This window comes from Sebastes umbrosus, chromosome 11 (genome assembly GCF_015220745.1).
Source record: "Sebastes umbrosus isolate fSebUmb1 chromosome 11, fSebUmb1.pri, whole genome shotgun sequence".
Lineage (NCBI taxonomy): Eukaryota > Metazoa > Chordata > Actinopteri > Perciformes > Sebastidae > Sebastes > Sebastes umbrosus.
The window spans coordinates 31,069,762-31,082,250 of record NC_051279.1 but is presented as its reverse complement, the minus strand read 5'-3'; the positions used below and the strand labels follow the sequence as shown (position 1 = coordinate 31,082,250).

At 44.7% G+C, this 12,489-nt stretch overlaps 1 protein-coding gene across 1 annotated transcript in view; it reads left to right on the top strand.

The window, feature by feature from the left end:
- LOC119497518 (nuclear factor of activated T-cells, cytoplasmic 1-like) overlaps positions 1 to 12,489 on the top strand; it is a 66,151-nt gene that overhangs the window by 27,297 nt on the left and 26,365 nt on the right. Inside the window, exons 7-8 of the mRNA XM_037785686.1 lie at positions 6,431 to 6,486; positions 8,452 to 8,584. Coding sequence (XP_037641614.1) covers positions 6,431 to 6,486; positions 8,452 to 8,584 — 189 coding nt within the window. The remainder of the gene's footprint in view (positions 1 to 6,430; positions 6,487 to 8,451; positions 8,585 to 12,489) is intronic.

Genomic DNA, 12,489 nt, shown 5'->3' with positions numbered 1-12,489 from the left:
AGTAAGGTGTACTTCATAGATCTGCCTTTTATTAGTATTTCTGGTGTGAACATACAGTAGCGTGTGCTTTAATAGTTACATGTTTCACCAGTGCAAATGATCTTTGAAGGGCAGATGTGGTGTTATCTTTTAATGGGAGAGTAGATAAATGGGAAACCCTGCTTCTATGTATTCTTTTAACCTGCTGTTCTGTTAAATCATATTTTCCCTTTGTCGGTCTTTCGCTGCCTCTTTAATCCACCTCTCCTTCTCTTTATGTTGTTGTTGATTGTCTGGCTGTCCTCCCTCCTGAGACATCCTCAGTATCAAATGAGCAGAGCTCATAGCTGATGCCACTGCGGGAGACCTTAATGCGCCTTGAAAAATAATTACTTCTACTTTTCAAATGCCACGTCCGTCCCCACTGCTCCACTTCATCACCCACAGGAGAACTGATGCAAACTGTGTGCATCCACTGCGTGTGCGTTTGTGTTTGTTGTTGTGTACGCGGGCACGCGCCATCGCAGGTCGCCTGCGGGCCTGTTTGCGTTGTTCAGTAGGAAGTGTTTTCAGTGAGTCATCCGCGAGGGATTCCCTGTGGAGGGGTGAAACGGAAAAGGCAAGACCCTCAGAGGGTAGGTGGAGGGGAGGAAGAGGGGAGGCAAAGAAGACGGGGCTTCCTTAGAAATCCTGCTTGTGACCTTGTGTACTGAGGCATCGGAGAATAGAAGTTATCATATGCTGTTTAGTGAATGAAAGCCATGAGTAGGGTCATGTGTCTTTTATACGGTAAATAAACTTTATTTATTCCTTCAATGGATGATTAATATAACAGCTTTTCCTAGTTTTTTAGTTCATCTCAGACCACACATAGGGAGAGCAAATGACTCAGACTGAAGCTAGATAATGATAGACTCAAGAACCTCAAGTCCACATTTTTGTTTCTGCTGTAATGTAAACATTCTTCTCAACAGTAATTATTGTTGACATGTATTTTTAATAGGCCTTATCGTTTTTTTCTCCACCGTGGAGAGTCGTACCCTCCACGTAGCCGCAATGTGGGCATTTATGAAACTTTCCATCTGCTTTTGCATAGCTGTGCTCTCTTTTTATTATATGTACTTGTTGAGGTTGTGTCAGTGTTTTCAGTTTGCCCAAACCGCTCTTTTGGCGCAGGAGTAGGAGGACATACCTGGCGCACCTATTGCAGTGTGCGTTCTGGCTTGCCCTGCTTTCCATGGATGGAATGAGTGCTAGAGGCAGGGAAAATAGAGAGAGACAGACAGACAGACAGACAGACAAACAGAGAGAGAGAGAGAGAGAGCTGGGGAAAGCCTACACTCTGACTCAGAGGGGAGGTAAGGGAATTCCCTGGTGAGCTGGATAGTTTTTACATCTGGTCGGATTGGAGCGTTGCCTGGAGCTCGGCAGCACCACACACGCCTGGGCTGCTGCAGCAGCAGGGAGAAGTCTGGTCCTCTCCACCTCTGCTTCAGGCTGGTCCAGCTCACGGCCAAGACTAAGAGAAGTCTGAGCTACAGTGTAATCTGTAACATTAGGACATGTCCACAACAATACCCTTAGGCTGTTTCTCTTGTCATGTGGAAACTCCTCAGCAACAGGCTGAAATATTTGGATCCTCATACCTTCATGATTCAAAGAACGCAGGCCGTACTGACTGTGATCTGTGCTGTTAAGAGTTCATTCATGAGACTGTTTATACTCGGTTGAACCCTTCTATCGTGGGCAAGTCTAAACACCAGACAAATCGGTCGATGTATTGTACTTCTAGCGGTGTGTCTAGACTGCCCTTTGGCTTCAGGCTAGGATAACCTGCATAATCTTGGCTCATATTTTGCTAATATGGCAGTCTAAGGTCAGCCGCCCTCCACCCCTGCTTCAGGCTAGAGATTAGAGAAGTGTGAGTTACAGTATCCCGTCTAATTGGGATGGTGTACCGCACCAAAATCAATTATTATGTATGATAATTGTAGAGGAGCCCTCTAACAGAGCTGTAGGGGCTTAACCTCTCATGCTCTTTTGCCATTCCTTCATAAAGCATGCATTAACCACTGCAGGTCTGAGGCTGTACCGAAGGGAAATGCATGGGTCAATACCCCCAAAAGAGTGAACCTTGATAAGGCATTGGAGGGGGAGGTGTCACTGCCCGCTTTAATGAGGGGGTAATATACACATTTTCAGTGTGAGGATGCAAAGTTAAACCTATAGTGTTATTGGGTGAAGCTCTGACCTAACTGAACGTTTGCTTTTCACCCTCAAAGCCTCGGGCTCATTAAAATGTCTTTTCTTTCATGATGTAAAGTTTCATCAGCAACAGGCCAGTGCTCCGTCTTGAAATGCTTCTGCTTTGGGCACGTCTATACATCAAAGGGATCGTCTGAATCATCCCGGTATCATAACAGAAAGATGTCTAGATTGTCCTGTGGCCTCCACCCTTACTCAAGACTTGTCTGAACAAGTTATATATCCAGAGAAGTGGTTCAAATCAGAGGGAGACAATTGTTTCCATTTCCTTTTCTGGGGGTAAATGCTCTTTCCACGGAATAAGAATAGTGATATATTTTGCTGACGCGTTGCTCTGTGCATGAAACTTTTGGTCCAATACGGCTGCAAACAGTTAGAGAGACCCTGCATGAAAACTACAACAGCATCTACCTGCAGTCCTCTTCACCATGCAGTCAGTTTAAGGAGTTAGAAGTGAGGGGTCCTGCAGTGACCCTTTGCAACACACCATGGAGAGCAACCAACCTTAATGTCTTCCATGTGAACACAAATATTATACAAATGTAAAAGTCTGGATGATCTTCCAGCCATCCCTCTCAGCCTTTAGATCATTGTCAGACTCAATGCCACACAGCTGGAGTCTTGATAAAAGGATAAAATCCGTCTCTACTGGCCGCCGTCCTCCTCGGCCTGCACCCACGGGTCAAGTCAGCTCACGCGTTCCCTGTTTTACACCAAGAATAACTCACTTCCTGACTATAAACCCATCACGGATCTACTGTCAGGTCATAATTTATACAGGAGCCTCTCAATCTGAAGCAGACCCACATTTCTCCAGTTTCACCACTCCTGAGATTGGCAGAGGTCAGGTGCTTCAGAGGGGAAAGCAGCTGCACCTCGGGGATCAGTCGCGCGGGGAACCCCTTTTTCTGGCCTTTTGGCTTTGCTCCTCATTGGACAACAATGTAATCGCTGTGAAAATATGCGTAAAATTACTGAAGCATGTTCAGTCCAGGTAGCAGCAGCAGCAGGACGGTACTAAACGGAAAATAAACTTGACGTATGTAAACAGGAAAGAGAGAGAAATACTCCTGAAAATCTTCTCTGGAAAAGAGACACACTGTAGCTGCAAAATCCATCTGGGTTGTTTCACAAGACAACCTCCGCAATTAAGCACGTGAATCATATTTTCCATTCTCAAAAAATCTTGTCTTCGGTCAATGGAAGTTGTTGTGCACTACACATAACACTTTTTAGGAGGAAAAAATCACTTATGGAAAACCAAAACCTGCAAGGTCATTATGTGGACAGAGATGCCATTAATCAGCTATCTGTGGCTTCGTGAAGCCCAAAATCGTTGGTGTCTGCAGCAGTTGTTTGCCTTTCGATGACACCAGATGGAGGACACACATCTTTATCGTTATAACCAAACTTCAGTCCATGAAAATATGACAAATGAGAGGATTTGTTTGTGTGAGATTTACTACAACAGCAACACTGTTGCTGTGTTCTACCACCATTTACTCAACATAATTCGTTGTCAAGAATTAGAGAAGACCTGACTCCAAGAAGCCTCACCCTACATGTGGTCTAATTGTCTCATGAATGAGTGTGTTGTCCTGGTTGTCTGTGCTGGTGTTAGTCTTTGTGGATATCATTTGCACAAGTGAGTCATGCAGAGCAATGGGCAGATGGTTGGTTTACATTTGAGAATAAGTGTTTCTACACGTCCGTGTGCCTTCATTCATTTCAATGTGACTGGATTATAGCAAGACTTCTCCAGACGCAGCTCCTATACCCCTTTCTTATCATTCAAGTTGAAAGCCAGAACAAAGGTGGAGGATACTGTGGCTGCGGTGTGTGCATGCTCCTGCAGTTGTGCATGTGTGTGTGTGTGCATTACGCGTGGGCGGAGGCCGCGTGAAGGAGGAGGTGTTGTCAGGAACAGAAGCATTTTGCAGATGTTGCAGGGAAGAAGGAGTGAATGGAAAGTTCTGCGGTTATCAGTGGTGCGGCGCTCTGTGACTCGCAAAGGTATGCCACATGTGGCCCCGTCCCAAGTCAGTCTCAGTTTCAGATTTGCTGATCATTGAAAAGTTTGGAGTGTGACAAAGTGACAGAGAGGTGTAAAAGGTGAGAGAGAATAGATCAAGAGGACGGTAGAGAGAAAGAAGAAGAAAAGTTTGAAAAACATGTTTACTGGTGGAGGTTGGGGTTGACGTCGTAGTCTAAGGTTTCCCTCTTGGAGTGTCTCCCAGAGCGGAGGCGGGTGAGATTCCCTCTTGGTTCCCCTAGACGTAACATGAGGAACGCTCATCTCTGTTTGTCTCCCTTTCTCTGACCTTCTCCCTGTCTGCGCTCGCTCTAATTGCCCTTCCATGCTCTGAGTCTATTCACAGCATTACGTGCACCTCTCATTCTTTTGAGCATCTCAATCACCTGCCGCATGCATGCACACGGCAAGCCCTATACGACCCTGCTTCTCTCTATTCCCTCGGTCATCCACATCATCTCCGTTACAGCGAGGCACATTTCTCCATATGCAACTCTGATTTCCCTCAGTTCAAATAGAAACCCCTTATCTGATCTGTTCACCGTCTGTTTTTCTCCTTTCCTGACTTTTAATATGGCCATTTTGGAAAGAGATATCTACTGATGTTCACCCTCTGAATAATAAAGCTGACCACCAGCCCCAACTGCCACAGCTCACCAATAATAAGCCAGCCGCGACTGGGATCCTTTATTCTTTCACTTGCTGCGTGATGTGAAAAACATAATGCTTTTGAAAAAAAAAATACAAAGGTTTTACATCTTCCAGAGCTGCTGGACTTCTGCTATCAGTTATTTGGAAACTGGCTCTGATCATATTATCTGATGGCTTCCTGTCCCAGAAGCACAGCACAGCGTTTCAGCAGCATTAAAAGCACAGCTGCTGCTCACTACCCCGGCTAACATACGGTACGGTAGCAGTGCCACGGTGACCATGCTATTGCCTCACATGGTGTGCCACTGACACAAAGACTGTTCTGTGTCACTTCTATTTCTGACAGCCCTAATGAGTCATCGGTTCTGGCACTGCGGTCGGTGCTGATTGCCCTAGCAGAGCCCAGAGAGTCTGTTCGCTAAGGTGTGGCATGAAATCACAGAGAAAACCCAAAGAATGTGAGCTGAGCTTCTGCAGGCTTCCCAACAGCTGCAGTAGCTCACAGGCCTTTTATTGCATGGCAGCGGGGGGAAACCTCCTCACCACAACAAGATGGAGATGAGAAGAAAGAGAGAACAAACAAAAGCTGCTACTTTTTTTTTGTTATTTCACAGAGCAGAGTTAAGAATAGAAATAAGGGAGGAGAGTCTATCTAATCAAGGATTTAATGAAGGGACAAAAATAGTGACACATTTAACGGAGAGAGGTTTGGCAAGTCCAGTTGAAAATCTGACCTATGGCTGCAATTAATGCTTAACTTCATGAGTTCATCACAATTTTCCAAAACCTAAAATTACACCTTTTAGTCCAAACCTAAAGGTTTTACATTTTCAAAGATTTAAAGCCTTTAGACACCATTTGCATGTCAATATATATTTTAGAACTGTTGTTTTTTCATGAGCACTTTTGACACAGGATATGAATATTTCGCAGCAAAAAAAAATAGTAATTTTTTTCCAGAAAGAGATGTTTTTTCTGAGCTTTCGCACCGCGAATGACAGCAAAAAAATCAAGTTTTAAAAAACGTGTTTAGTTACACCTACAGTATATTTATGAAACAATGTAGTCCGAACCAGGACGGCAAACTTTATTACTTCTTTCAACCTTGACAAAGGCAGCGCAGACCAGAACCAGTCTTTCTGTTCTTACCTTTCACAATAAAAGCCCTAGATATGGGCGAGTATTTCGCATTTTCTTGTCGTTTATTTGTGTGTAAAGGCCTTTAGAGAAGCAGCAAATGCATTTAAGAAGTTGAAACCAGCAAATGCTTTGCTTTTGTGCTTGATAAATCACTTCTCAAATTACTGACGACTTGTTTAATCAAATAATGTTTCATAACTACACTGAACAAAATGATAAAATACCTTAACCCACCGCCAGATCACACATCTCTTCCTCTTCACCGATACGAGTATCATCTGCAGATTGTAGCCGCCCTCCATTAAAGGTCCATCTTGTTTGTATAATGATACTAAATATTGTGTTTTATTCTTTTGCCAATAGATGGGCATCATCTGTGGGAGACGGAAGCCAAAGTTGACAAGGACTCCGTCAAAAATGTAAGTGCGCCTCACCGACGTAACTCATTGGAAATGCTCCCGCCGTCTTCAGTCCCACCCTCCCTTGACACTTTCTCCTTTCCTCTCCGTCTCCTCCTCATCTGTCCCCTGTAATGATGTAACCTTTGCTAAGGCATTACAAGTTGCAACATAGACAATGATGATTAGCCCATGCAATCCTGAATGGAATTTTCACAAAATCTCTGTACCCTAGCTGAGTAAACACGGGCTGTCATATTGTTTTTCCTCTGACGCACACAAAAACAGACACACACACACACACACACACATGTGGATCCTCCCAGCATAGCCAGACGTTTAGTTCACAGCAAAGTGTTGTGTGTTGTGGTGAATTGGACTTAAAACACCTCGTCTGTGCCTGGATCCTGCAGCCAAGAGTGGATTACACCCACCGCTTTTACCTGCTGCTTTTCATGAGGGTCGTAATGAGAAAATAAACCAGCGCACTCATTTTTTACTGACGCTCTGCCACACATTTTGATTGTGTTAATATAAAACGGAGAGTGAAAGGGAATCATCAAGAGAGGGAACGAAGCAAATGTTGTTCTACGTGTCACAGAGAGAGCTGGTTGTGCTCTGGAGTTAATTAAGACTTCACTGAGGTTCGTTAGGTCTGCTCTCAGTACAGGATCTGCGAAAACCTGTTTGCCTGTGCGTGATGACAGTATGTTTTGCATTGCTGACGCCTTTCATCAGCGGCGTCTCATCCTCTCCCCCCATTTCCCCCTCCTTTTTTTGTGTAAACTAACCGAGGCAATTTACACTCGCACGGGGTCTAAAATAAACCACACACATCTAAATGCTGCAACTTGAGGTTGTTTTTCCTCCTTGTTGTTGCTGCTATTTCACTCAGGTAAATGACTCGGTTGCATCTGGAGGGTAAATACGGACTCTGATGTCTAATTGGCCTGTAGGGCTGGCTGATGTGCCGTGGCTGGAGTCCCAGATGCTGGAAAATTAGTGGGCGTGAAAGGCTCGGCCGGGGGGCGGCGGTGTGAGGAGGCGAGGTCGATGAAAGACAAATACTACTGTGTTTATTTGTAGATCTAACAAACAAGTGGGGAGAGACAGCGAGAGAGCCCTGGCCTTCCTCTCATGTCAGTTGCCACCAGACTACCGTAAAGTGCTCCAGACTGCCTGCCCGACAGTGTTTTTATTGCCATCCAGAGCGTGCTAACTTTCATTGCTTAGGATGGAGAGGGGAAAGCCATGTGCATACACACATTTAACACACTCAATCAGCCACCTGCGTATTTTCTTTGTCGTCATCTGGAGGGCAGACCGGGGCGGAGGACGGAGGCCCCTCACCTCCAAAACCCCCCACGCCCCCATATGGCTGCCTCCGTCCACAGTGATGACCAACAAAAACCTGCTTCCTGTCATTCTGGCCCGTTCAGACCCCCACGAGAGTGACAGCCATCCCAGGAATCGGACTAATTCCCTCCGTGTTCCCCTGTCAGAAAGAAAGCGGTCGAAAGTTCACATCCGTCCAGACTTGCCGAGTTTTGGCCCGGGGGAAAGGTAGGGGGACAGGCGAGCCTCTCCACAGGGAGGCATGGCTGTGCAAACAAATAAACCGGCTACCTCTCTCTCTCTCTCCTCTCGTGCTGTACAAAGCTAAAGCCCTGGGGTTTTCCTCAGAGACAAACACGGGCACTGGACCAACCTCATGGGCTCTACTGCTGTGTCTACACAGTCCAGACGAGCTCGTTTAGACCTGCTCCCAGTCCAGCCTCTTGGAAACACTACCCCTAAATGAAGGCCAGCTGTAAAATAAACATAGCTGTTGATTAATATGCTGCAGGAAGTCGTACTACAAACGTACATTTGGAGAGTGCCATGAAATCAGATGAGAAAATACAACTAATGCACTATTATCTGTTGATGCTATCTGCAGCTGTTTTATCTCATAGAATATCTCATTGTATGTTATTTGTGTTATAGAGCACTGTTGTTGTGGAGATCCCGCCGTACAGGAACCAGAGAATATCCAGCCCGGTGCAGGTTAACTTCTACGTCTGCAACGGCAAGAGGAAGAGGAGCCAGTACCAGCGCTTCACCTACCTGCCTCCTAACGGTAATCATCATAAATATTTCCCACCTTTTTTTTTTTTTTTAAACACCTGCGACACTGACAGACATGTATGCATTTCACAAGCTGCACACACTCTGCATTCATCACGTAGCGTATTTCTCCAGGTCTTGACATCCATCGGCTGTAGTTTACCGCAGCCCGTCAACATGCCATGTGAAATTTCGCGTGCCAGTATTCTGTCGGCGTTTTTGACGTTCCGCCTAGCACCGCATGGCCCGTGGCCCGTGAGTGAGAGCAGAAGATGTGAGGTGTGTTTATTCTGTAGTGAGACGGCGTTCCCCAGCGATGAGGTGTACCTGCTGAGTGACAGAGCCTCCGAGCGCTGTTGATGAAGAGAAGTCAATCCCCCGGCGACCTGGCTTTCACACCCAACCTCACACACAATGCCCCTCTGGTTCACCAATGCACAAAAACACACACGCACACACACACACACGTGCATCTACCAGGCGGTGCGTTGCCCTGTCATTCATGTAACAACCTGAAAACCCAGGAATACCTCTCTCTCTCTGTGTTTATCATGTGTCCATGGCCTCAGTGTTTATAGATGGCTTTCACATTGGAATTTGAAGAATGTATCGCTGAGAGTTTAGAGAAGAGTTCAGCCTCAAGAATTACATTGCGAGCTATTGACTTTTTCACAATGGGTGCAGGTGAAATACCAGCTTTGGTATCACTTTCAACCATCCAACCACTGGAATACTGTTATTTTATCTTTTATGTATTCAGAGAAAGTTGACCAAGCATGCTTGCTCTTCTTTTCAGCGAAACAATGCCTCCCAGTTATGGAGCCAAAACCCTTTTTTTGTTTGCTGTGGAGCAGTTTCACTGAAGCATTCAGGAGTTCAAGTGCCTTAACTTTTCTGGCACCTGATCAATAGTTGCTGAAGGCGGGTTTTCCCACATCGTCCCAGCTGGTTTAAGGATTCCAACCAGCAACCTTCTATTTGCAATACCTGCGTCCCTCTTTCCTGATAACCAGCGAAAATCCATAAGGTCAAAACAATGGTATTCATTGATCAGTGTCTAATGGGTCTAACGCTGCTGGGAGGAGCGTGCATTGCGTTTTAAGTTAATAAGATGTGACATTTAGATTATCAGCAGATGTATTTACGGCCACAGGAGATAAGTGATTGGGATTTTGGACGAGGCTCTGAGAGAAAGTAGAGCAAGGCCCTATTTGGAGATGCCTGATCATATGATGAACGAGTTCATCGTGGGTAACTGGACCAGTGAGGGGCTGACAAACCGTGTCCATATATAGCAGATCCATTTCATATACCGTTGCTTCCACGGAGGGAGAGAGAGAAGGGGAGACGTAGAGGCTTATCAGCCTCCACTATGCATCTCTAAGTCATTTCCCTGAGCATAAACACAGCTCTAATTAAAAGATGACTTGTTGTGTTCTCTCTTTTGTTGCCAAGTAAACCGCAAAATACAGCGTGGACCACACAAGCGGGCCTAATGTCTTCGCAAAAGGAGCATAATTAACTCACAAGTGTTACAGCCAAAGAGACAAGCTATTGAGTTCTATTTTGAGATTTACCACGCTTTTTGAAGACGCACATTAAAATATACAACATTTCTAAAAAAACAAACAATCTGTATTTAAATCAAAGAGGTAATCTAGAGTGTAATATTACAACTGTGTTGGATAACAGCTGAGGCAGAGCTGCTCTGGGTGCAGAAGTAATTGTATTTCAGTGAGGAAACGTCTGTGGGCGACACCAAAAAAAACACATTTCTCTTTTGAAGTAGCATCACAGCCAGCAGAGTTGCAACCTCCAGCACCGTTGACACTTTGTCAATGAGATTTAAAGGCTAATGTATCATTACAGAGTTTGTAGTTGTAATTATGAATGCATGTGAAGTGAAATGCATTTTCTTATTCATGACGACTAATCCGTGCTCACTGATTGAAAAGCATTCACAAAGAATACTGTATAAAGGTTGTAATCAGTGTAAACAGACCCCCTCTCTGGCAATGATGACTGTATTACATTCATGGTTTCAATTCAGCAACAAAGAATGAGGAAATCCTAGTGAAGCTGTTTGCTTTTGAGGGTTTCAGTGTGCGTGTGTGTGCGCGTGTGTGTCAACACTGAGAGAAACAACCGACACTGTGGCCAGGTACTCGGGGTGGGCTGCGGAGGAGGACACACACACACACACAACGTTGTCAACACATGTATGAAAAGGCTCTTCCGGCCCGCTGTCCCACTTCAAGAACAGTTGCGGTCGCTGACGTTGTTTAGAGAGCACATTTCTTTCACACTCTGCTGTCTGCTCATCTATAAAAAGGCAAACCCGACCCTTTAAATAGCTCGACTTGTTTGAAACAGCGGAAGGATGAAGCAAACACTCTGGGACACAGATGCTAGTGAAAAACCACCTTTATTTTCCATTCAGGTCATGTGACCATCCTGTTATTCTTCAATGCAAATGTGGTCGGCACCTAACTAGCACCGATGCCTTATAGTTTCACTATGCTGCATGTTCCCACTCAGCTCAGATGAGAATATTATTTCAATAGAGACGGTATTGTTTCAGACGTGTAAACAGATTATTATCTTCCCCTCGGCCTCGCCCTGTGAAATTATAACATATTATCAGATGCAGTCTGTGGTGGAGTCACAGCCGCTCTCACTCTCACTAGCTGACAGACAAAGATAAGCCTCTGTGATATGAGTAGAGGGGGGCTGTAGACCTGTTGAAACATTGCCGTTGTGATATTAAAACAGGATTTGAGCCGCTCAGAAATCCTCTTTGAAATGTATCGTTAGCACTGTACAGTATGTCAGAGAGCACATAGGTCAAGTGTCTTCATGAGCAATTTATTAAAGTTAAATACTTGGGTTGTCAGAGTTAACGCCACTAGTTTCTTTAACGCATTAACGCAGCCGATCTTTCGGTTGCAGCGAGCTCAGTTTTAAAGCTAGAGTGAAGATATTGGACATCATATGAAACTAGAAAAGCTAAGGCTTGTCGGGAAGGAGGCTAAATTTTGGTGAGGAAAAACTGGCATGGCCATTTTCAAAGGGGTCCCTTGACCTCTGACCTCCAGATATGTGAATGAAAATGGATTCTATGGGTACCCACGAGTCTCCCCTTTACAGACATGCCCACTTTATGATAATCACATGCAGTTTTGGGGCAAGTCGTAGTCAAGTCAGCACACTGACACACTGACAGCTGTTGTTGCCTGTTGGGCTGCAGTTTGCCATGTTATGATTGGAGCATATTGTTTTATCCTAAATGCAGTACCTGTGAAGGTTTCTGGACAATATCTGTCATTGTTTTGTGTTGTTAATTGATTTCCAATAATAAATATATACATACATTTGCATAAAGCAGCATATTTGCCCACTCCCATGTCGATAAGAGTATTAAATACTTGACAAATCTCCCTTTAAGGTACATTTTGAACAGATAAAAATGTGCAAATAATTTGCGATTAATCCCGATTCAATATTTGAATCGATTGACAGCCCTAATAAAAACAGTTCAGCCAATTATATCAATTTTCTGCTGATTATGAGTTCCTGAATATGAGCTAAAGCTGTTTTCAGCCGAGGGATCTTGGAGGCATTTGCTGTTGATTAATACCATCAGCAGTATTTGGGGTTTGCTTGTCTGTGATGTTGAGATGCAGCACAAGTGTCCTTGTCTGGCTCCCGGAATGAGCCCCTCTTTTTCCAAGCTCCCTTCCAATCATTCTTGTGTGAGTAGAGACGTGACGTGTCATTCTTCAAATAAGAAACAGTTCTCACCAACCACATTAAACAACGAACGGCGAAAAAAAGAAAGTCCTGGCAATGACCGAAAGCTCGGGCGAAGAACTTCTCGGAACCCCTTTATTTTTACAGGCCGTTTGGAGATTCCTCTGT